This window comes from Leptodactylus fuscus, chromosome 6, assembly GCF_031893055.1.
Source record: "Leptodactylus fuscus isolate aLepFus1 chromosome 6, aLepFus1.hap2, whole genome shotgun sequence".
In the NCBI taxonomy this organism is placed as follows: Eukaryota; Metazoa; Chordata; class Amphibia; order Anura; family Leptodactylidae; genus Leptodactylus; species Leptodactylus fuscus.
Genome location: NC_134270.1, coordinates 35,532,392 through 35,559,204, shown reverse-complemented (window position 1 = coordinate 35,559,204; position 26,813 = coordinate 35,532,392). Strand labels below are relative to the sequence as shown.

The window sequence follows — 26,813 nt, the reverse complement described above, 5'->3', positions numbered from 1 at the left end:
AAACTGGATGGGCGATATTACATATGGCAGTAGGGTGGGCCCCTGAAAATAATCCCACTGGTGGGCCCTAGGCACCACAGTCCGACCCTGACTGGAAGTAAAGGGAGGCAGAATCAGGAAGGATCTCCCAGTGATTATGGGGTAGAAATCAGCAGCAGATTCAACAGTGTGGACTGGGCCTAAGGTTGCCGACCCCTATTGGTGATAGTAGATACCATTATTTTTACATATGAGCTCTATTATTGATAATGTTGACAAGCAAAGAATTATTTTTGCATGGCTATTTATTCAATATCTTATACATAGTTTTTTGGTTTTTCTTAGACTTCACCCTAAATCACTTGTTTGCCAGTAGAGTATTGCACATTATATGTTCTATGTAAAGCATGCAGATATATAGCAGCATTTACCAGAACTGTTGGCTGATGAATTTGGTCTTACATTGGTTTACGGGCATGAATAAAATATTTGCCACCAAAATCAGTAACATCCACCCTGGATTTATCAATACGCGGCGCATACACTGCCTTTTCAATATGATAACCAGCTTCTTTGAAGGCCATCTCCAGATCTTCCGGTTTTGAGGTCAATACACTGAAACACCTTTTACCGATATGAGTATAAGTAGCATTCAGTGCACTCATAATCATAAGGTGACCTCCGGGTTTTATCAAATCCTGGAAGTTTTTCAGAACATTACAGTATGACGTTATATCTCTACATGGCATTTCAAGACAGAGACAGCACAGGAGACAATCAACTGGTGGCACAATGACCGGATCATAAGGGTTTCTCTTCAGAGCGTCACATATCAGGACTTCTTTCACCTTACTGCGGAGTGTCTCAGCTTTTTTTTCATAATCTTCCCTATAAATATACAAGAATAAAATTAATCTTTTTATTGTATGGTTCTAAAATAACAGCTGAATATATGAAGACAACCCTTGTCCATATGTCCCATTAACGTGGTGGGTTTTCAGCTTAGGATCCTTCTTGATGAGAAGAAGACTCTGATAGAAGAACTCCCTATCTGGCAGGCTTGAGACATCTTTGTAGTAAATGGTTGGCCATTTGCTTGAATAACCACCATGTAATACTACACTTAATAACCGCTGCAGGGAGAAGGTCTGACAAACCAGAGGCTGTCAGGCTACTGCAGATCAGATGAAGCATTATACAGGACCATTATAATGAATGTCTGTCCATATAATGGAAAGAAAGGCCATAGGTTATAGCAGGGGTGGGCAATTAATTTTCCCATGGGGCCGCATAAGAAATTGAAAGTATGCTAGAGGGCCATGCCATGGCAAATATAGCTCCAGCCACTTCTATGTTGACTCCGCCCATTCCCAATCATCTTTCCATGGGCCCCCACAAAGTATAATCCTCCTACAGTCACCTGTACATTACATGCCCCCACATTATAACGTTCTCCTCCAAAAGTCCCACAGTATTAAGCCCCTCTCCTGGTGCCCCAGTATAAACCAGCAGAAACTGGAGGGGACATGAAACTGGGGCAGCTGGAGGGGGACATTAAACAGTGGGGGTAGTTGGAGAGGGCAATACATTGACAGCTGGAGTGGGACATGAAACTGGGGGCAACTAGAGGGGGACATTAAAATCGGGAAGCTGGAAGCAAACATTAAACCGTAGGGGTAGCTGGAAGGTGAAATTAAACTCGGGGCAACTAGAGGCAGACAAGTCCCCCTACAGCTTCCTCCACGGTTTAATGTCCCCCAGTTTAAGTGCCCTCTTCATCTACACCCAGTTTTGTGTCCCCCCCCTCCATTTCTCCCTCAGTTTCATATCCCCCTTTATTTGTCCCATTTCATGTCCCCCCTCCATCTCTCCCCCAGTTTTATGTCCCCCCCCCCCCTCCATCTGCCATCTCTGCCCTGGTATAACAATCCCCTTCCATCTCTGCCCCTAGGTTACTGAGACACATACAGACATATATAGACACACATACAGACAAACACATATAGACACATACAGACAGACACATATAGACACACATACAGACAGACACATATAGACACACATACAGACATATATAGACACACATACAGACAGACAGACACACATACAGACACATATAGACACACATACAGACACAGACAGACACATATAGACACACATACAGACACATATAGACACACATACAGACAGACACATATAGACAGACACACACACACACTCTCCCCCTGCATCTCACCTTACATCTCTCAATACCTTATGACACACTCACATATCTCCATCTTCCTGCCGGCACTAAGACACGCCCCCTAGACACGCCCCCTAGTCAAGCTGTGCGGGCCGGACTGAATCAGTCAGAGGCCCGGATGTGGCCCGCGGGCCGGGCTTTGCCCAGGTCTGGGTTATAGGAATTGATGAACTTGCATCTTTATCCAACTTTATCACTTACTAGAGGGAGGACCCGGCTTCGCACGGGCATATTACATTTTATGTTTGTGTAGTGGCCCCATAAGAAATGTCCAATTTTGCACTGGTGTATTTTGTATGTGGTTTGTGTGTATGTCCATAGGCGTCATGTGATTATGTGTATCTCATTTTGGATATCAGTGAAAAACCTGTGATCAGTTGTTATGGATACCTGGAGTAAAGCTGTATCTAATCCTTCTTCGTGTAGTACTGTGTTTAGACGCAAGTATCTAATCCTTGTTGGTGTGGTACTGTGTGCAGATGCACATATCTAATCTTCCGGCGTGTGGTACTGTGTGCAGATGTGTGTATCTAATCCTCCCCCGTGTGGCATTGTGTGAAGAGGCACGTATCTAATCCTCCGGTAAGTGAAACTGTGTGCAGACGTGCATATCTAATCTTACGGCATGTGGTACTATGTGCAGATGCGCGTATCTAATCCTCTGGCGTGTGGTACTGTGTGCAGACAGGTGTATCTAATCCTCTGGCGTGAGGTACTGTGTGCAGATGCACGTATCTAATCCTCCCCCGTGTGGTACTGTGTGCTGAGACGCGTATCTAATTATCTGGCATGTGGTACTGTGTGCAGAGGCTTGTATCTAATCCTCCAAAGTGTGGTACTGTGTTCAGATGCACGTATCTAATCCTCCCCTGTGTGGTATTGTGTGAAGAGGCGCGTATCTAATCCTATGGCATGTGAAACTGTGTGTAGACGCACGTATCTAATCCTACAGCATGTGGTACTATATGCAGACGCGTGTATCTAATCCTATGGCGTGTACAACTGTGTGAAGATGTGCGTATCTAATCGTCTGACATGTGGAACTGTAAGCAGATGCGCGTATCTAATCCTACGGCATGTGGTACTGTGTGCTTATCTAATCCTCTGGTGTGTGGAACTGTGTGCAGATGCGCGTATCTAATCCTCCCCTGTGTGGTATTGTGTGATGAGGCGTGTATCTAATCCTACGGCGAGTGGAACTGTGTGTAGACGCGCGTATCTAATCCTACGGCATGTGGTACTGTGTGCAGATGCGCGTATCTAATCCTCTTGTGTGTGGTACTGTGTATTGAGACGCGTATCTAATTCTCTGGCTTGTGGTACTGTGTGCAGAGGCTTGTATCTAATCCTCCAAAGTGTGGTACTGTATGCAGACACACGTATCTAATCCTTCCCTGTGTGGTATTGTGTGAAGAGTCGCATATCTAATCCTACGGCGTGTGGAACTGTGTGTAGACGCGCGTATCTAATCCTTTGGCGTGTGGTATTGTGTGCAGATGCGCGTATCTAATTCTTCCCTGTGTGGTACTGTGTGCTGATGCGCGTATCTAATTCTCTGGCTTGTGGTACTGTGTGCAGAGGCATGTATCTAATCCTCCAAAGTGTGGTACTGTATGCAGACACACGTATCTAATTCTCCCCTGTGTGGTACTGTGTGAAGAGGTGCGTATCTAATCCTACGGCATGTGGAACTGTGTGTAGATGCGCGTATCTAATCCTACAGCATGTGGTACTGTATGCAGACGCGTGTATCTAATCCTCCCCTGTGTGGTATTGTGTGAAGAGGCATATATCTAATCCTACGGCATGTACTGTGTGCAGACGCGCGTATCTAATCCTCTGGCGTGTGGTACTGTTTGCAGATACGCGTATCTAATCCTCTGGCATGTGGTACTGTGTGCAGATGCGCGTATCTAATCCTCCCCTGTGTGGTACTGTGTGCAGATGCACATATCTAATCCTCTGGCATGTGGTACTGTGTGCAGATGCGTGTATCTAATCCTCCCCTGTGTGGTACTGTGTGCTGAGACGTGTATGTAATTCTCTGGCTTGTGGTACTGTGTGCAGAGGCATGTATCTAATCCTCCAAAGTGTGGTACTGTGTGCAGACACACGTATCTAATCCTCCCCTGTGTGGTATTGTGTGAAGAGGCGCGTATCTAATCCTACGGCATGTGGAACTGTGTGTAGATGTGCATATCTTATGCTCTGGTGTGTGGAACTGTGTGCAGATGCGTGTATCCAATCCTTTGGCATGTGGTACTGTGTGCAGACGCATGTATCTAATCCTCCAAAGTGTGGTACTGTATGCAGACACACGTATCTAATTCTCCCCTGTGTGGTACTGTGTGAAGAGGTGCGTATCTAATCCTACGGCATGTGGAACTGTGTGTAGATGCGCGTATCTAATCCTACAGCATGTGGTACTGTATGCAGACGCGTGTATCTAATCCTCCAAAGTGTGGTACTGTATGCAGACACATGTATCTAATCCTCCCCTGTGTGGTATTGTGTGAAGAGGCATATATCTAATCCTACGGCATGTGGTACTGTGTGCAGACGCGCGTATCTAATCCTCTGGCGTGTGGTACTGTTTGCAGATACGCGTATCTAATCCTCTGGCATGTGGTACTGTGTGAAGATGCGCGTATCTAATCCTCCCCTGTGTGGTACTGTGTGCAGATGCACATATCTAATCCTCTGGCATGTGGTACTGTGTGCAGATGCGTGTATCTAATCCTCCCCTGTGTGGTACTGTGTGCTGAGACGTGTATGTAATTCTCTGGCTTGTGGTACTGTGTGCAGAGGCATGTATCTAATCCTCCAAAGTGTGGTACTGTGTGCAGACACACGTATCTAATCCTCCCCTGTGTGGTATTGTGTGAAGAGGCGCGTATCTAATCCTACGGCATGTGGAACTGTGTGTAGATGTGCATATCTTATGCTCTGGTGTGTGGAACTGTGTGCAGATGCGTGTATCCAATCCTTTGGCATGTGGTACTGTGTGCAGACGCATGTATCTAATCCTCCAAAGTGTGGTACTGTATGCAGACACACGTATCTAATTCTCCCCTGTGTGGTACTGTGTGAAGAGGTGCGTATCTAATCCTACGGCATGTGGAACTGTGTGTAGATGCGCGTATCTAATCCTACAGCATGTGGTACTGTATGCAGACGCGTGTATCTAATCCTCCAAAGTGTGGTACTGTATGCAGACACATGTATCTAATCCTCCCCTGTGTGGTATTGTGTGAAGAGGCATATATCTAATCCTACGGCATGTGGTACTGTGTGCAGACGCGCGTATCTAATCCTCTGGCGTGTGGTACTGTTTGCAGATACGCGTATCTAATCCTCTGGCATGTGGTACTGTGTGCAGATGCGCGTATCTAATCCTCCCCTGTGTGGTACTGTGTGCCGATGCACATATCTAATCCTCTGGCATGTGGTACTGTGTGCAGATGCGTGTATCTAATCCTCCCCTGTGTGGTACTGTGTGCTGAGACGTGTATGTAATTCTCTGGCTTGTGGTACTGTGTGCAGAGGCATGTATCTAATCCTCCAAAGTGTGGTACTGTGTGCAGACACACGTATCTAATCCTCCCCTGTGTGGTATTGTGTGAAGAGGCGCGTATCTAATCCTACGGCATGTGGAACTGTGTGTAGATGTGCATATCTTATGCTCTGGTGTGTGGAACTGTGTGCAGATGCGTGTATCCAATCCTTTGGCATGTGGTACTGTGTGCAGACGCATGTATCCAATCCCCCGGCGTGTGGTACTTTGTGCAGACGCGTGTATCTAATCCTTCGGCATGTGGAACTGTGTACAGAAGCGCATATTTAATCCTCTGGTTTGTGGGACTGTGTGCAGACGCGTGTATCTAATCCTCTGGCGGGTGATACTGTGTGCTGATCTGTGTATCTAATCCTCTGATGTATGTATCTCCGTTTGGATATCAGTGTTGGGTTGTGTATGTGGAGTGACCATGTGTATTGCAGTTGGAATATGAGTGAAAGACTTGCAGGTTTGTATTGGCTAAGGGGGGGGGGGCATTGTGTTTGGAATGCTGTATCTCAGCAACGGTACGTCCGAGCGAGTTGGAGTCTCGTCTTAAACCTTCCCGGATACCTGAAGTATCTCTGTGCCAAATTTGGTGAAGATCGGTCCAGTCGTTTGGTTCGCATTAGAGCACAGACAGACAGACAGACAGACAGACAGACAGACAGAAATTCATTTTTATAATATAGGGAGATGTTACTATGTTGCATATGTCCTCCAGCAGTAGAAAACTCAGGTAGAGGGCTTAATAAATATGTCCCATTAGACGGGGTCCTGAGTGGTGGATCCTCCTCTATGGCCCTCACATGTCCTAATAAAGCACATGGATAGAAACCTAATATCACAGAGATCGTAACTGTTTTTGTTGGACCCATATAGCGGCATGGCATGTTAATCCTAGCTGCAACGAGACTCTTAGATGGTCTAAACCCCCACATCTCACCAGTGGCGGATCCAGGGTTTGCGGGGCCCTGGGCAATTGACTTTGGCGGGGCCCTACTTACTGGGGGTCTCGCACTTCTAACCTGTACTTCCCAACTGTTGAAGACTAGAAAGAGGGAACAAAATGTGCGGCGCGCACAGCGCGCCGCAGCAAATTAGGCCCCGCCCACTTTTATGTTGACTCCACCCATTCTCATTCAATTTTCATGTGATTCCACACAGTATAATCCTCCTACAGTCACCCGTAAATTATATCTCCCCCCCATTTTCATATACACCCTTCATCTACCCCTAGTTTCATGTCCCCCCTCTATCTCTGTCCCCAGTTTCATGCCATTCTCCCCCTTTATCTGCCCACAGTTTCATTTCCCCCCATCTCTGCCCCAGTGTCATGCCGTTCTCCCCCCTTCATCTGCCCCAGTGTCATGCCGTTCTCCCCCCTTCATCTGCCTCAATGTCATGCCATTCCCCCCCTTCATCTGCCCTAGTGTCATGCCGTTCTCCCCCTCCATATGCCCCAGTGTCATGCTGTTCTCCCCCTTCATCTGCCCCAGTGTCATGCTGTTCTCCCCCCCTCCATCTGCCCCAGTGTCATGCCGTTCTCCCCCCTCCATCTGCCCCAGTGTAATGCCGTTCTCCCCCCTCCATCTACCCCAGTGTCATGCCGTTCTCCCCCTCCATCTGCCCCAGTGTCATGCCATTCTCCCCCCTCCATCTGCCCCAGTGTCATGCCATTCTCCCCCCTCCATCTGCCCCAGTGTCATGCTGTTCTTCCCCCCTTCATCTGCCCCAGTGCCATGCCATTCTCCCCCCTCCATCTGCCCCAGTGTCATGCCATTCTCCCCCCTCCATCTGCCCCAGTGTCATGCCATTCTCCCCCCTCCATCTGCCCCAGTGTCATGCTGTTCTTCCCCCCTTCATCTGCCCCAGTGCCATGCCATTCTCCCCCCTTCATCTGCCCTAGTGTCATGCTGTTCTCCCCCCCTTCATCTGCCCCAGTGTCATGCCATTCTCCCCCCTCCATCTGCCCCAGTGTCATGCTGTTCTCTCCCCCTCTTCATCTGCCCCAGTGTCATGCCATTCTCCCCCCTCCATCTGCCCCAGTGTCATGCTGTTCTTCCCCCCTTCATCTGCCCCAGTGCCATGCCATTCTCCCCCCTTCATCTGCCCCAGTGTCATGCCGTTCTCCCCCTCCATCTGCCCCAGTGTCATGCCATTCTCCCCCCTCCATCTGCCCCAGTGTCATGCCATTCTCCCCCCTCCATCTGCCCCAGTGTCATGCCATTCTCCCCCCTCCATCTGCCCCAGTGTCATGCCATTCTCCCCCCTTCATCTGCCCCAGTGTCATGCCATTCTCCCCCCTTCATCTGCCCCAGTGTCATGCTGTTCTCTCCCCCTCTTCATCTGCCCCAGTGTCATGCCGTTCTCCCCCTCCATCTGCTCCTGTGTCATGCCGTTCTCCCCCTCCATCTGCCCCAGTGTCATGCCGTTCTCCCCCTCCATCTGCTCCTGTGTCATGCCGTTCTCCCCCTCCATCTGCCCCAGTGTCATGCCGTTCTCCCCCTCCATCTGCCCCAGTGTCATGCCGTTCTCCTCCTTCATCTGCCCCAGTGTCATGCCGTTCTCACGTTCTCTCTCACACACACACACACTCACCATTCCTCGTTCCCTAGCAGCTCTCTCCCTCATACACATATTGTAGCCGTGATGTGATGACGTCATCACATCGCGGCTACAAATGCCGGAGCTCAGCGTTAAAGCAGGAGCTGAGCTGTGACAGCTCCGGCTTTAAACGCCTATGCATTCAGCTCATCAGCGTCCTACCGCCGATGAGCTGAAATACATAGGCGTTTAAAGCAGGGCTCGCCCGGCCCTGAATCCGCCCCTGAATCTCACCAATGGCCTGAGCTATTGTATTATGTTTTCCTTATGGCTTTTTGCTGCAGCTCTATTTAATTAGATTGGCTGTTGTGAATTAGCACTAGCTCTGCACAAAACTCATTATTATCCTCTCAAATATTCACAATGTCTTGCAAGATGTAATGTATGTATACAGTGACGTAACTAGGAATGGCGGGCCCCGTGGCGAACTTTTGACATGGCCCCCCCCTCCCCCGACCAACACCGAAGACCTCGACCGACCCCCTCCTACGCATTCCTGCGCGCTCTGTTATGCCCCATAGTGGCCCCTGCACACAGTGTTTTCCCCCATAGTGGCCCCTGCACACAGTATTATCCCCATAGTGGCCCCTGCACACAGTATTATCCCCCAAAGTGGCCCCTGCACACAGTATTATCCCCCATAGTGGCCCCTGCACACAGTATTATCCCCATAGTGGCCCCTGCACACAGTATTATCCCCCAAAGTGGCCCCTGCACACAGTATTATCCCCCATAGTGGCCCCTGCACACAGTATTATCCCCCATAGTGGCCCCTGCACACAGTATTATCCCCCATAGTGGCCCCTGCACACAGTATTATCCCCCATAGTGGCCCCTGCACACAGTATTATCTCCCTTAGTGGCCCCTGCACACAGTATTATCCCCCATAGTGGCCCCTGCACACAGTATTATCCCCCATAGTGGCTCCTGCACATAGTATTATCCCCCATAGTGGCCCCTGCACACACTATTATCCCCCATAGTCATAGTGGCCCCTGCACACAGTATTATCCCCCAAAGTGGCCCCTGCACACAGTATTATCCCCCATAGTGGCCCCTGCACACAGTATTATCCCCCATAGTGGCCCCTGCACACAGTATTATCCCCCATAGTGGCCCCTGCACACAGTATTATCCCCCTTAGTGGCCCCTGCACACAGTATTATCCCCCATAGTGGCCCCTGCACACAGTATTATCCCCCATAGTGGCCCCTGCACACAGTATTATCTCCCTTAGTGGCCCCTGCACACAGTATTATCCCCCATAGTGGCCCCTGCACACACTATTATCCCCCATAGTGGCCCCTGCACACAGTATTATCTCCCTTAGTGGCCCCTGCACACAGTATTATCCCCCATAGTGGCCCCTGCACACAGTATTATCCCCCATAGTGGCCCCTGCACACAGTATTATCCCCCATAGTGGCCCCTGCACACAGTATTATGCCCCATAGTGGCCCCAGTACACAGTATTATCCCCCATAGTGGCTCCTGCACACAGTATTATCCCCCATAGTGGCCCCTGCACACAGTATTATGCCCCATAGTGGCCCCAGTACACAGTATTATCCCCCATAGTGGCTCCTGCACACAGTATTATGTCCCACTGTGGACACCTATAAACAATTATTATATTCTGGGGGTCTTTTCAGACACCAGAGTATAATAATTGGAGACCCAGGGGGAGAAAAACATTAAAAAAAACTCTGTTACTCACTAAGCTCCTGTCCCCTACGCTGTCGGCCTCCGAAGTAGTTGATCTTCAATAACGTCAGACGTCACATGACCTTGGATGCAGGCTGGGGTCACAAGAGAGGTAAGTAACAGTGTTTTTTATGTTTCTTACCTCTCCCGGTCCGCCAATCATTATACTCAGGGGTCCGAAAAGACCTCCGAGTATAATGATAGCAGCGGTAGCGGCTGTCACCGGGCCCCTAATGTCCCGGGCCCTGTTGCAGCTGCCTCTGCTGCTATGTTGGTAGTTACGCCACTGTACATATACATTTTACTTGTTATGTATTAAGTTGGGGTCAGCTGAGAAAATGAATCAATACCTGTTTCCTTCCAGCTCACACACATATTTGATCATGTGAGTCCAGTCAAAAGCTTCTGGATCCTTCTTCAGCCATTTTTGTAATTCAGCAAGGTTTTGTTCAAGGAGATCTGAGGCAATGATTTTATCAAACACTTCACAAGCAGAGAGGAGCTGATAAATGGAGGGTCCGGTTCCAAAATCAAGCAGTGTCTCTCCTCTTACTGCACCTATAAAGATAATACAGAACTTAAACACAGAACGTGTCAGCAGAAAATGGCCTATTTTTTTTTTTTTTACTCTAGTTTTATGTTAAACTTATTTTTTAAAAAAACTTTTGGTGAGGGTTTAAAAAAAAAAAAAAAAAAGCCCATGATATTCTCTATATTTAAAAATCACAAACAATCCTGCAGTTCTGACTCCACCAAACCAAATAATCTGCTGAGACTTCCTATTTTCTGTAAGAGGTTTCTTTGCAGCAGCCACCTCACTTTTCAGCACACAGATGACCACAGCTATCACATATATCCAGATAAGACACAGAATCCAACAATAGAGAATTTCACTGTTTGAGCCCGTTCACACGGACACAGAGGGGGCGGATAGTGGCGCGTATTCCATGTCATAATCCACCCCCTCACAATGGTGGTCTATGGAGACCGCTAGCATTCTTTTTCAGCATGCCGCTAGCGGAAAAAAGAAGCGATCTGCCCTTTCATCAGGCGGATTCTGCAGCTCGTTGATCCGCAGCGTCCGCCTCACAGCAGCAACCTCCGGAGTTGGCCCATTCATTTAAGCCTACTTCGGAGACTAAGTTTATCCCTCATACGCCTGTGTGTAAAGACTATTTTCATTATATACTTGGATCTGATTTGACATCTTTATTAATCGATTTCATTCCTTTCTTATTCCTCAGTTTGCCCTATTGGAGGGCACCAGAATTTGGACAGCTATTGGCCAATCTGCATGAAGATTGTCTTTTATACTGTAATAGAGATGGCACGAATAACAAGTTTTTCCCCAAAATAAACCGAACTTGTGAAGGGGTTGTCCAGTTTCAGCAGGTAATCATTATTGTTATTATAATTAAAAGCCATACAATTTTGATGTGATATTTTGTTCATGGTCATGTGATGGACACACCGGAGCACAACTTGTTACAATCGCACAGCTCAGTAATCAGACATCAGCTTGTGTTCCTGTGTGTCCATCACATGACCATGGACCGTACATCACATGACCATGGACCGTCCATATCACATGACCATGGACCATACATCACATGACCATGGACTGATTTTTATCCACTGAAAGTACACAAGGGGCAACAGCAAGCAGAGATCTAAGGAATTGTTACAGTAAGTATATCAATGACAACTCCTGCACAAAGGACTTTTTCCCACAGTTGGGTTCAGTGTTAAAACAATTGCCACCAGATGGACCCCATTATAATCAATGGGGATCTTCGGACTGTGTGTTACCGCCATTTTAGCGGTCCAACAATCCATTTTTCTGATCCTCCAATGGACCAGGACAATGGGAAGGCCAACGCTAGTGACAACCTAGAATCACCTTGATCTGAACATACAGGAATACTAGATGGGTATAGATCACGTCCTCCCAGTCAGCAGTAAATTATCTGAGTAGTAATTATTATATTCAGTGTAATTGTCTTACATGTAATTGGACCTTATAATTCGTTGATATTACGAAATAAGAAATGTTACCTTTAGTGAAAGTTTCATGTAAATGTTGCATTACAAATTCTGCCCATTCTCTTAAATTTCCCTCTTCTGCATGATAGTAAGACCTTAAGAAATCTTTGGCATTGAATTCCTTATGGTAGTCTTTCTGAGAGGTCACAGGGTTGTCCATGATATTCTATCGTTAGAATTGTCCTCAGATTCTTCAGACGTAGACCTAAATCCTGTACTAGACACAAATCACACACATTATAGGAATAGATGGAATACTGGAATAGAGGCACAGAAAAGCAGAATGCGGATGGAGCACGTGTTTACTATATCTACTTACAGGCGACATGCTTAGATATAGCACTAAATTAGCTCATAAAACAATTAATCTGCGCATGCCCAAAGGCCACGAGAAAATGGCCGCTTGCACAGTATTGGAAGCAGCCATTTTCTCGTGGCCTGTGGGCATGCGCAGACTGCTCCGCCCAAGGCCTCAGAAGTTACAACCCACCGCCCAGTGGCGTAACTAGGAATGGCGGGGCCCCGTGGCAAAATTTTGACATGGGGCCCCCCCGACACCGAAGATCTCGACCGAGTCCCTCCTACGCATTCCTGCGCGTTCTATTATGACCAATAGTGGCCCCTGCACACAGTATTATCCCCCATAGTGGCCCCTGCACACAGTATTATGCCCAATAGTGGCCCATACACACAGTATTATGTCCCTTAGAGGCCCCTGCACACCGTATTATACCCAATAGAGGCCCCTGCACACAGTATTATGTCCCATAGTGGCCCCTGCACACAATATTATGCCCCATAGTGGCCCCTACACACAGTATTATGTCCCTTAGAGGCCCCTGCACACAGTATTATACCCAATAGTGGCCCCTGCACACAGTATTAATAGCAGTTAACCCCATCATGTCCCTCATATTAACCCCTGTGTGCCTCACCATAAGAGTTACTGATATGTGAGACATGGTGTTAGGGAATAGCCAGATGATAATTCCCCAGAAGCTGCTGGTGAACCCTGGAGGAAGGGGCACAAGTGACAGTGAGCCCTAAACTGAAGCCCCCCGCTTGCCCTTCCTATTGCCAGACCCTATCCTAGGTAATAGGCGACAACCACGCAGACAATCCCTCCCTGAATACGTGAAACACAAAACGCAGACAAGACGTACAACAACAAAGGGAGGTCAGGTAGCCAGGGTTCGGTAACAAGAGAGCGATGCAGTGCCAAATCGGAGTCAAGAGAATAGTCAGTAGGAAAGCCAGAGGTCAAGGATTAGCATACAAGTAAATAACAGCAAGAGATACCAGAAAGCTAGAGGCAATAACCGGCACCAGTGTGACTGTGAGCCAAGACTAAATAGGGAAGGAAGAACCCGCCCAGAACCTGACAGGAAGAAAAGCTGTCAATCACAGGCAAGACAGATAAACCACTTAATGAACAGAGGCAACCTTGGCAGAAGACGGGTGTGGTGCAAATCCAATTAAGGACTAGAGCCGTGTTCACACAGTGCAACTAAAAACCTTAAGCAGATTGTCAAACTGCACACGCCTCCGGCGCCGCAGCATGCGAGCAGAGGGTGGCGCAGAGGCCCGAACAGGCAGAGATGTTACACATGGAGGTAATAATAAAGTATCTTCATTACTATTACCCCCATATGTCTCACATATCAGTAACTCTTATGGTGAGGCACACAGGGGTTAATGTGAGGGACATGATAGGGTTAACTGCTATTAATATGAGGCTCATGGATTTACTAAAACAAAAGTAATCACCCCAAATGCCTGATATTAATAATCATAGTAACCCCAGTATGTACCTGTTTTCTTTCTTTAGTTTCATTTTCCTGGAGCAGCTTCTTCCTCTTTAGTGCAGCTCGGCAGGGATAAGCCCCGCCTCCTGGGCTCTCCTCAGCCCTCTCATTGGTGAGCAGAGGACAGGCAGAGAAAGGGAGGGGGAGAGAGGGGGAACGTCCTGAAGCGCTAAGAGGAGCCAGACCTCCGGCTCCTGTGTGTCAGCCGTTGCTGCAGCTTCGGGGCCCCCTGTTGGTGGAAAGTATTCCACCAACAGGGGGCCCCGATCATTATACTCGGTGGTCCGAAAAGACCTCCGAGAATAATGATAGCAGCGGTAGCAGCTGTCACCGGGCCCCTGATGTCCCGGGCCCTGTGGCAGCTGCCTCTGCTGCTATGGTGGTAGTTACGCCACTGCCACCGCCGGAAGAATAGGAGGAAGATGAAGCTGCTGAAGAAGAGGAGGCGGCGCTGGAGAGAGCTCTCTCGCAGCCCCCATAGCGTATGTAGTTACCTGTGAGATCATGCCCGACTTTCCCAGAAGCCTTTACTGCATAATGTAGGGTTTTTACGAAGTCAATTTCTCTTGCTAATGGTAAAATTACATTTTGCATTGATTTAAATGGACATCGGGTGCGTTCTTTTACACTCCTTGTCTGTCCTTAACTGTCCGTTCCCAAAGATGTCCGACTTTTCAAGCGGACAGAAAAAAAACTACAGTACGACTACAGGTAATAACAATGCCATGCTGCTTACCCACCATCCGATAAGCAATACCTAAACCAACTTCTATACCCTGTATGGCAAGTGAACAGCAGGGCTCCTGGAAATTTTACCAGTACCTGCAGCCGCACTGTCCTAAAAAAAGCTGTTCTGGCTGTTGTACCCCTCAGATGCAATAATAACGGTCTATCCTCAGGACAGGCCATCAATATTACAAACATGGATGAATCTATTAAAGAGGTTGTCCAGGTATTGAAGCAACCCATGTGGCGAGCAGGAGGTGTAAACTAAAAAAAAAAAATAAGAAGCATACTCACCTGTCTCCGGCGCTCCGCCACCAGTGTCCATTCGTTCTTGTTCCGGCGCCATCTTGCTGGGAGTTCTGCACCTCATGCGACCGCTGAGACCAATTACATAGAGGATTTTGTAGAGAAAAGAGGCATCACCATGAGACCATACTGACACAGGCAGAGACAGGTGAGTATGCTTTAGACAACCTCTTCAAAGGAGCTGTCTGGGTCTAATTTATTTATGGGAAACAGTGATGGGGTCATTATATTGTGCCGGGGCAGTGATAGGAGCTAAAAACCTGGGGGGAAGGGGGCCATTAAATTGTGTGGGGCATATTTATGGCCTATCCTCAGGATAGTCCATAAATACCTGATTGCTAGGGGGCTGATACGCGGCCCCATCAGCTGTACGAAATCACTTCTGGCACCCGTTTTGTACACAATACAGGACTGGAAGCAGAAAGCTGCACTCGCTGTTTAGTTGCCTGGCAGATTCACTGCAGCTCAGCTCCCACTGACTTCAATAAGTGCCGAGATGCAGAGAAGGTGCCGGCTGATATACAGTGGACAGAGTTTTTTTCTTCTTGCCCCGTATTGTGTACAGGACTGGTGCCAGAAGTGTCTCCATACAGCTGATCGGTCTGAGGGCTGGGTGTCAGCCCCCTACAGATCAGGTATTTATAGCCTATGCTGACAATAAACCATAAAAAATTATGCCTGGACAACCCCTTTAATACACTCCCAAATGCCCCACACTTTAAAGAAGTTGTCCAGCATTTTTTTTTTTTTTGTTTAGAATTAGTCCAAAGAGGTGAAAAACAAATTCATGCCCCCCCTTCTCTACCCCCAGATTCATGTCCCCCATCTCTTCCCCCAGATTCATGTCCCTCCATCTCTGCCCTCAGATTCATGTTCCCCCCATCTCTGCCACCAGATCCATGTCCCCCCATCTCTGCCACCAGATTCATGTACCCCCATCTCTGCCCCCAGATTCATGTCCCCCATCTCTTCCCCCAGATTCATGTCCCCTCCATCTCTTCCCCCATATTCATGTCCCCCCATTTCTGTCCCCAGATTCATGTCCCCTCCATCTCTGCCCCCAGATTCATGTCCCCCTATCTCTGCCCCAGATTCATGTCCTCCCCATCTCTGCCCCCAGATTCATGTCCCCCCCATCTCTGCCCCCAGATTCCTGTCCCCCCATCTCTGTCCCCAGATTCATGTTCCCCCATCTCTGTCCCCAGATTCATGTCCCCCATCTCTGCCCCCAGATTCAAGTCCCCCCATCTCTGCCCCCAGATTCAAGTCCCCCCATCTCTGCCCCCAGATTCATGCCCCCCATCTCTGCCCCCAGATTCATGTCCCTCCATCTCTGCCCCCAGATTCATGTCCCCCATCTCTGCCCCCAGATTGATGTCCCCCCCATCTCTTCCCCCAGTGTCATGCCATCCCCCCCTTCATCTGCCCCACTTTCATGTTCCACCTCAATGTGCACACACATTAAACTCACCTTTTCCTCGCTCCCCTGCCGCTCTCTCCGCAGTGTCGCTAATACTGTTGTAGGTGCGATGTGACATCATCACATCGCGCCTACACAGCCACTAGCCGGAGCACCTCGGCAAAGCAAGGAGCTGAGCTGTGACAGCTCCTTGCTTTAGTCGCGTATGTATTCAACTCAGATCTGCGTTCTCCAGACGCAGATCTGAGTTGAAATCGGGACATACCTCCCTCCAACCGGGACCGCAGGACACGTCACCGAAATCGAGAATGTCCCGCGGAAATCGGGACTGTTGGGAGGTATGATTTACACACATACATTCAAATACAATATACATACATACACACACACACCTATCTACGAACATACAGGACTCACACAGTAGATCAGACACTTTACACAAATATACACACATTAAATATACATATTTTACCCAAAAAGTGGCTGGGTGCACTGGGTATGGAGGAGGTTCATGTGTAGCTGTCCTGTCTGGCAGGGGTGAGAGCTCTGCTTCATTGCAGCAGCTGGCAGACTTCCCCCTGCACACTCCGATCTGTGTGGGGGAGGGGCAGCAGAGCTCCTGCTACATGATGGCAGTGTACAGCACAGGGAGCAGAAGACCATACCCCTGCTAGTGGTCTCACACACCCCCAGCGATTGGTACAGAGGCCTCTTTGGGATGGTTAGGAGCCCGATGGTCAGGTTCGGGGCCGACTGGAGGATTCACCAGTCCAACCCTGTATCTATCTATCTATCTATCTATCTATCTATCTATCTATCTATCTATCTAGTATCTATCTATCACCATGAATCAGTATCTCTTACCTCTGCTCCTCTTCTTTCCCCGGTCACTGTATAATTATTAGCAAATTAGTTTAGGACTTGACTTTAATAGTGAAATATTATTTGTTTTTTTTCTTCTGATTCGCTGAAACAAACACGTGATATAATATAAAACAGAAGCACATAAATTATGTTTACTCAGAATTCTGGCAAATATGTTTCTACAAGTTTCTAAACTGTGACCAAACATTCAGAACCTTGAACATGATAGGTTACAGAACAACTTGTAAGATAGTTAATTATTCATTCTTCGAGGGTAATTTGAGATGAAACTGCCGGGCACATATGAATAATCTGTCTCCTCCATGTGAGATCCTGATGAAGAACGCAGAGAAGCCTTGTACAATCCCAGACATTTCTATCACGGTTATGTAGATACCCGACAACCGTGATACTGAATGCTGCTTGCACTACTAAGGAAACGGGGTAAGTAATGCTTGGTTCACACATCAGTATGCCATCCGTCCGTCCCTTTGACACTTTAAAACGGACTGATGCACATACTGATTGTATACTGACACCTTTTTATGCTGATAGAAAACGCTGTCCATCCCCAAGAGGACAGATAAGGGGATTAAAAGGAATTGTAAACAGAGTAGAGATAAGGAGATATAATAAATGTCCTTATCTCATATAATAAATGTCCTTATCTCTACTCTGTTTACAATTTTCTACTTTTAATCCCCTTATCTGTCCTCTTGGGGATGGACAGCTTTTGCTATCAGCATAAAAAGGTTTCAGTATACAATCAGTATGTGCATCAGTCCGTTTTAAAGTGTCAAACTGAATTCAAATGGATGGACGGATGGCATACTGATGTGTGAACCAAGCATAAGCTGTCCCTAGCGCTATAATGGCTGACTAGGCCCTGCCTGAGGGTGTTGGTCAGCTGTTCCCGAGCTAATCTCGGTCCTGACAACTACTGGCTCTCTAAACACGAAGACCTAACAAACAGGTAGGATGAGAGCTAAAAGAGGCTAGGGACTGGCAAACTAGATGCGGTCACCCCTAGCAAAAGGAAAAGTGCAGCTGCAAACAATTCTAACTAGGATGGGACATGCTGGAGAACTAACAGGTGAAGCACGACCACAATACCCAACAAGAACTGAGGAGAGGAGGAATGAAGTAGTGAGGAAAGGGTATCACAGGACAGGGGCAAAACAAGCCTGGAACCCAAAACAGAAACACACTAATACCAAACAGTGACAGGCTCACACAGAACACAACTCACACCACTTCCAATTCAGCTCCAGAAGCCTTACCACTCCAACAAAACTCTCCTTCTAGACTGGGCCAAGAATCCTAGCAGGTAAACATGAAAACCGGCAAAGACTGAAGCCAGCAGTCAGCCTTATACAGACCCCAGAAAGACCTGATAGGTTACTGACAATAACACACACCTGAAGCTCGCATCCTCCAAGACACAAAGCAAGCTCAAATAGACACTGAGGCCAAGACCCAATAGTAACATTTCAGCACAACCAATAACTTTTAATTTCAAAACCATAAAAAAGGAAAAAATCACCAGATACAGAAGGAAAAGAAAAATTAATGAAAAAAGAAAAACTTACATGATATTAGAGTAATGTGTGCATTTATGCGAAGCACCAGATGGAACAAGACCTACACGTTTCAAGGCATGCACCTCTTACCCATGAGAGTGTCTGTGACTGTTCACAGAGTCTCCTATTAGTAAAAAATGTTTTCTCAAGGTTTTTTTTTTTTTTAAAGATATATAGATAGATATACAGATATACAGTGTCACAGCCTGTACTAATCAAAAAAAAAATAAAAATCTGTTAAGAGTTTTTGTTGCTCAACAATGTAACGTGAGCTCACAGCCAAGCCATCATTATAAATAGTATCATTTAGAAAAAGGGGGTGCATGAACTAGTCCCCCGGACTGGGACAAACACAAACAAGGCAAAAAAAAAAGGAAAACTAGTCCAGCACCCTTCAATTTAGTTTTGCTAAAACATTGTTTTTAATTGAAATTTAAAAAAAAAACAAAAAAAAAAACAACACTTGTCTGGACACAGTACAAAAACATATTGATCATAAAAAATGAATGCACATGCCGAACATAAACATAGAAAAACAACAAAAAGACAAACCGAACCACGTTACATGGCAGAAAACAACTGATGCGTTTCGAGACTCCTGTCTCTAAGTCGTAGCGATAGTAAATGAACGGGCAACGCTGGTTTAAATAATCATTAATTCAAATTGACTGAAGACACCTGGCCCCGGTTTCAAACATATAAAACCAAAACAATTTCCATGAATATAAATGCAACACACATAAAAACCAAAATTGTAAAACATATGTTCACAAAAAACATATACCTGAACATAAATTGTAAATACACCCTTAATACAATATGCTCAATATGTAATACATATAATGATACCTGGAATTGCATGGAAATACATGAGATAAACAAGAAACTGCTGTTTGACTGAATAGACACTATGTCTCATCAGTATCAAAGTATCAGAAAAAATAAATAAATAAAGCACACAGGGATATGCACATTAGATTTGTATAAACAGATTTTTTAAATAAATAATTTCCATGATGTAATCACATGATCGGATCAGGATCATTAAGCAACCAAATGAATATGGTAATGAATGAGTTATTAACAGCTTATACAAACAGGTAATAAATAAGCTGTTGCCCATCTCGTGACTGTCATGGAGTTCATGACAATAATAGTGTATTTTTTGATATAGCTCGGTGATTCACATCACATAATGATTCACATTACATGATGCTGCAGAGAGTGTCTTAGATCATATGATCTCACCATTCATTTTATAATTATCTTTTTTTTTCCAAGATGGCGCCGCATTGAGTGGCTGCCTCGATACAGAGCTCCAAGCTGGGAGCAAACTTTATCTTTCCTTTTCACTCTTTTTGTCTGTATCTTCAAGAATCCTGTAACCAAGCAAACTAGCACTATGAATTAGCCACTATAAATCGAATGGAAGACCCTGTGGAGTACTTTTTTTCCTTTTGTTTCTATTGTTAAAACATGGACAAGACTCAAGACCTGATTCAGCTGGAGTTTTCCTGTGTGCACATGTGCCTGTTACCATCCCCCCAGGAGCTAAGGACAGCATGGTCACCATGCGGCATGGAGGAGAAACCTGCATGGAAGTGTGGACTTCTTCTTTCAAGGAGATGATTTTTGGTGTCTGTTGCTGATGTGTGAATATGCTACAGCTGACTGGTATTTCTTTCTTTTACTGTGGACACGTGGGACTCTGTTACAACCTGGGAACCTACCATCACCCACCTACCCCAGGAGCTATGGAAGCTTGGCAACAGAGCAGCACCATATATATCTGGATGGCTTCAGACCTCTTTGGGCAGTAGAACACAGTGGTAAGAAGAAAGGAGGAGGAGGAGGAGGGCTTGTGATGAAGGACATTTGGGGCATTTTTTTTGTGGTTAATGGACAATAGCGCTGATACAAGATACCAAACTATCAGCTGTGAGCAGGAGATCTCACTACCTACCAAAGGAACTGCCACATGTTATCATGATAGCTACCTATGTCCCCCACCTCTGCAAAAACGTTTCTCCCTTTTATATCTACATGCTGTGATCCCCCCTCCTCATGTCCTCCAACCACATTCGGCTATATTATCAACATCACTCCGCACAGAGAACTAAATGATCCTGCAGTGTGTCTGTGTTTCTTTCTTTTTAGCTGCTATGATTCCTAGGATTTTTCTGCCATGAGCTTGTATGTGTTTTCTCTCTTGTTATATACTACTGTACCATCTATGAAACTGTATCACTGAAATTTCCCCATTGTGGGACTATTAAAGGATTATCTTATCTTATAACATGATGTCATACATGTATTTATTTTTTGGATATAGTTAACTTTGATCATGTGTTTATATTCCATAACCTGCACGGATCTCTGTATGATAGTTCTTGGTTTGGAATTCAGATTATGCCATATTTTTATAGGATTTAATTATGACAGCTTGTAGGGGATTTAACCTTATGTTATGTTTTACCACGAGATGGGTAACAGCTTATTTATTACCTGTTCGGATAAAGTTTTTTTTTTTTCAAGTAAAAGTTATGTTTTAGCAAACCTAAATTGAAGAGTGCTGGACTATTTTTCTTTTTTTTTTTGCCTTGTTTTTGTTGCTAATTCAATAAACAGCCTTGCAACCTGCGCTAATCTGAAAAAAACTTTCATCATTTAGGCCCCATGTTGCAGAAACGCAGCTTTTTTGTTGCAAATTTTGCAGCGTTTTTTGAACCAAAGGCAAGAATGGCTGCATAAGGAATGGGAAATAAAGAGAAAGTTATTACACTTCTCCCTTCTGCTCAATCCACTTCTGGTTTTGGCTCAAAAAACTGCAGCAAAATCTTCAACAAAAAAAGCAGCGTTTCCACAAAGTGGGGTCTTAGCCTTAAGGGAGTTTTTTTTTGTTCACCAAATTAACAGTTTTACAGCTTGTGCTAATCTGAAAAAAACTCTGTTTGTTTTTGGGGTTTTTGATGTGAACGAGGACTTACTCCACAGCAGAAACACATTGCGGTTTTGTCCGCAACACTTTTCACAGAATGTTTTCCTCTGACTTTCTGATTCTATTATACCTATATGGAAAATACCACCATTTCCGTAGGTATAATTGACATGCCGCATTTTACAAAAATGCAAGTTTTTTTTAAATTGCAGCATGTCTTCTATGGATTTTTTTCTGAAATGCGCGGATGGGATTAGCCAGAATCCCAACCACTTTGCAGGTACTGTAAAACGTGGTTTTTTTTGCTGCTGCCATTTCTGCTCGCGGACAAAATGCAGCATTTTTCTCAAGATGGGGACCCAGCGTAAGGTGGTGGAAGTCTTAGGCCTTATTCACATGGCAGTGAAAAATGGTTCTGTGACGGTTGTTTCTGTAGCAGCTATTACACGGTCATTTATGAACACATTTATTTATTCATTGACATGTCAGACAAGGCTGTAGCCTGAGCCCAACGCTCTTCAACATCTATATCAATGAACTGGCTACAGCCCTGGAGGCCTCACCAACCCCAGGCCTCACCCTGAACAATCGAGAGGTGAAGTTCCTGCTATACGCCGATGACCTCCTACTCCTGGCCCCCACCGAGAAAGACCTCCAAGAAAGCCTGTCAGTGCTGGAAAAATTCAGCACCACATGGGCCCTACCCATCAACCAGAAGAAGACCAAAATCATGGTATTCCAGAAGAAGGGCCACAATAAAGCCTCCACCACCTCACAATTCACACTGAACGGCTCCACACTGGAGAAAACCAACAGCTACACCTACCTGGGGCTGGAGCTCAGCCAATCAGGAAGCTTCAAAGCAGCAATAGAAACCCTGAAAGCAAAAGCCTGCAGAACCTTCTACGCCATCAGAAGACAACTGTACCACCTCAAACCACCGGTGAGGGTCTGGATGAAGATATTTGACGCTGTCATCTCCCCGATCCTTCTCTATGGCAGTGAGGTTTGGGGCCCAGCCACCTACCCAGACCAGTCAAGGTGGGATTCCAGCCCAACAGAGAACTTCCACCTGGAGTTCTGCAAATACCTGCTACATGTCCATCGCAACACCACCAACATAGCCTGCAGGGCAGAGCTAGGTAGACTCCCCCTATGGCTCACCATACAGAAGAGGGCGCTAGCTTTCCAGGCACACATCCAGGGGAGCAAGCCTGACTCCTACCACCACCAAGCATGGCTAAGCCACCTGAGCAAACCAGACATTCAACAACCAAACAGCAGCCAACCACCAAACCAAAAACTCCAACAGATGATAACCAAGGCCGAAATAAAGGCGACCACAGAGGCAAACAGAGAGCGGTACATTGAAGAATGGAGAAACGAAATAAATAACTCCAAGAAACTCACCGTGTACCAATCCCTACAAAGGGACTACACCATGGCCACCTACCTGGAGAGAATACGCCACCCCAAGCACAGACAGACCCTGAGCCGATACAGACTGAGCGCCCACAACCTAGAGATAGAGACGGGGCGATACAGACAGACGTACAAGCCACGGGAGAAGAGACTGTGCCAGCACTGTGACCAGGGGGCCCTAGAAGACGAGACCCACTTCCTGCTACACTGCACCAAATACTCAGCTATGAGGGCCGTCTACTACCAAAGACTCTCTGCCCACATCCCAGACTTCATATCTGCAGATGAGAAGAGGAAACTCTACATCCTACTGGGAGAAGAAGAGGCCACTGTGGAGATCGCTGCCCAATACGTGTCCAGCTGTCACCAAACAAGAGGAAGATGAGACTCCATGGACTGTTATATTTATCCCAAAACACCCGCCCCACCCACCCCCACCCCCACCTCCCCATATAGCAGTCACCAACGAAGAGGAAGATGAGACTCCATGGACTGTTATAACCGAACCCCCCCCCCCATACCCACCACCCACCCAACCCAACTCCCCCCCCCCACCCACCCACTTTACTAGCTTTGGCAATGCCAAATACCTATTCGGACGTGCCAATAAAGCATTTTTTTGATTTGATTTGATGTCCAATTTTTTGACAGACTGTTTTTCACGGCCTTCAGAAAAACTGAAATTTTCTGTATTTGTTCATTGTCACAGACACACAGGCCCAATATAAATCAATGAGTCATTTTTTTCTCGATTGTAAAATGCATTGATGTCCATTTTACGTCTGATAAATACAGATCAGTGATTTTGGTCAGAAAATAAACATCAATGAAATTCATCCGATTTTTTTTTTAAAGACAGATGAAAAATTGATGACACTTGGCCATCAAAATCAGGAAGACAGATAGATAGATAGATAGATAGATAGGAGATAGATAGATAGATAGATAGATAGATAGATAGATAGATAGATAGATAGATAGGACATAGATATGAGATATAGATAGAGATAGATAGATAGATAGATAGATAGAAGATAGATAGATAGATAGATAGATAGATAGATAGATAGATAGATAGAAAATATAGATAGATAGATAGATAGATAGATAGGAAAGATAGATAGATAGATAGATAGATAGATAGATAGATAGATAGATAGGAAAGATAGATAGATAGATAGATAGATAGATAGATAGATAGATAGATAGATAGATAGATAGATAGATAGATAGATAGGAAAGATAGATAGATAGATAGATAGATAGATAGATAGATAGATAGATAGATGATAGATATGAGATATAGATAGATAGATAGATAGATGATAGATAGATAGCAGATAGATAGATATGAGATAGATAGATAGATAGATAGATAGATAGATATGAGATATAGATAGATAGATAGATAGATAGATAGATAGATAGATAGGAGATAGATAGATAGATAAGAGATAGATAGATACAAGATAGATAGATAGATAGATAGATAGATAGATAGATAGATAGATAGATAGATAGATATAGATAGAGTGCCTTACAAAAGTATTTATACCCCTTGAATTTTTTTCACATTTTGTCACCTTATAACCACAAACTTAAGATAAGATAAGATAATCCTTTAATAGTCCCACAGTGGGGAAATTTCAGCATGTTACAGCAGCATAGTAATACAGATAGAGGATAATACACAGTAAATGTATATTATTTAGATTTTAATGGATAGACCAACATAAAGTAGCAGATAATTGTGACGTAGAAGAAAAATGATACATGGTTTTCAAAATTTTAATCAAATAAAATGCTGAAAAGTGTGACATGCAAAATTATTTAGCCCCCCCCCCCCCCCTCCCTATATCAATACTATGTAGAGCCACCTTTCACTGCAATTACAGCTGCAAGTCTTTTGGGGTCTGTCTCTACCAGCTTTGCGCATCTAGAGACTGAGATTTATGCCCATTCTTCATGGCAATATAACTCAAGTTCAGCCATATTGGATGGAGACGTCTGTGAACAGCAACTTTCATGACTTGCCACAGATGTTCAATGGGATTTAGGACTGGATTGTGACCGGGCCATTCTAACACATGGATATTCTTTGATCTAAACCATTCCACTGTAGATCTGGCTGTAGGTTTAGGGTCATTGTCTTGCTGGAAGATGAATCTCCTTCCCATCTCCTTCCCAGTCTCAAGTCTTTTGCAGCCTCCAACAGGTTTTCTTCTAGGATATGCCCTGTATCCATCTTCCCAACACCTCTGATCACCTCGGGCGCAGATGTGAACGAGCCCTTACTACTCAAAATTCATTCGTAAAAGAAAATATTAAATTACTAACCTAAATTTCCATGACGGTCACCACTGAGCTCAATCAGGACCCCATAATTAAAAAGTAATGATAAATATACTGTCACGGACCTTGTGGTGCAAAAGTATAACCAAATCTTTTTCAGAATATTGTAACTAAGAGCCGAGCGAGTCACATGTTAGAGTCACGTGATCAGGGTCTCTGACAACAAGGACAATGACTGGACAGGCGATGGAAACCCATCAGTCAGTGTCCGCCCGTGAGAGAAAATGTTTTTTTTTTTTTAACCAGACTCAAAGTCCTGCATGTCCAACTTTGTGTCTGGTTAAAAAAACGGTTTCGCTGCGGAAAGTCAGAAGACACTCATGGGTGGACACTTTGCAAACTCATTCAAGTGAATGGGTTTGAAAATTGACTGCCAGTTTCCGTCTCCTGTCCAGTTTCTCACGCACAAGACGGAAACCTGCAAAGCAGACACCGGGTGCAGGTGTGAACCCACCCTTAATGGACAGTAGACTAGCACAGTTTCCAGAAGGTTACAGTGTAGAGTCCCAACTCCAACAGACCAAGAAGCAGCATAGGCTGTGTTAACAGGGTTGTCTGGGATAAAAAAACATGGCTATTTTCTTTTTGTGGCGTCACGAACAGATGAAGGCGATGTAACACTCAGGAGGGCTAGGGCTGGTATCACGGGTAATATATCAGATGTGGCCGGCGTTTAGGGGTCCCTAATGTGCACAAAATCTCCTTTTTGATGTCCCCGACTACCCACCCCCACGTGGTACCTGACAATGGCAACAGACAACCAGGTCTCGGGAGTAGTCGTTGCTCTTTTACTAGCAGGACAAGATAATACAAATGTACATATGGAGTAATTCTTCACATGTAATACAGCGATCTTTGTAGGTAGTGTCCAGTCAAGCAAGTGATGGAGCTTGGAGCAGGAATACTTTCGGCTTGATTAATTAGTAGTTGCTTGGGTAGTTCAACTTGTATATACTTGTAAAGATGGCCTGTATCCAGGGGGTTAGTCCTCAACAAACTGGGTACACGTATGTAGGAGAGGAAATAGGGGTATCGACAGCGGGATACCCTCAAATTCTGCCAGACTAGCAGTGGGCTTCTTAAATATAGATTTGTCCCAAAGACTTACTTGAATAGAGAGATACTTGTAGAGGTCCCAGATGTATGGATAACCACGTCCGTATCCTTTAGTAATTGTAGACTTGGAAATTCAGAGGAAAACACTCTCTGAGGAGGATCTTGAGGACAGAGGAAAAGACATCTCTGTTTGAAGTCCCCTGGTGCTT

General features: G+C 45.6%; 2 protein-coding genes across 2 annotated transcripts in view; one reads left to right on the top strand and one right to left on the bottom strand.

The window, feature by feature from the left end:
- Window positions 1–437: 437 nt before the first annotated feature.
- Window positions 438–12,295, bottom strand: LOC142210514 (nicotinamide N-methyltransferase-like). The gene is made up of 3 exons (XM_075279718.1): window positions 12,148–12,295; window positions 10,443–10,650; window positions 438–867 (listed from the first exon to the last, which is right to left on the bottom strand). The coding sequence occupies exons 1-3, from the start codon at window positions 12,293–12,295 to the stop codon at window positions 438–440; spliced, it is 786 nt and encodes a 261-aa protein (XP_075135819.1).
- The window catches only part of LOC142210513 (nicotinamide N-methyltransferase-like), a 29,877-nt gene continuing 14,513 nt past the window's right edge, over window positions 11,450–26,813 (top strand). Inside the window, exon 1 of the mRNA XM_075279717.1 lies at window positions 11,450–11,484. The gene's annotated coding sequence lies outside the window, so the exon portion shown is untranslated. The remainder of the gene's footprint in view (window positions 11,485–26,813) is intronic.

Bases quoted from the DNA above. Each gene is read 5' to 3' on its own strand.
- LOC142210514 (XM_075279718.1), bottom strand. From the start codon at position 12,295: ATGGACAACCCTGTGACCTCTCAGAAAGACTACCATAAGGAATTCAAT. The intron at 10,651-12,147 runs GTAACATTTCTT...TTATCTTTATAG, and splicing joins ACATGAAACTTTCACTAAAG to GTGCAGTAAGAGGAGAGACA. The intron at 868-10,442 runs GTATTGATTCAT...GTATATTTATAG, and splicing joins TGTGAGCTGGAAGGAAACAG to GGAAGATTATGAAAAAAAAG.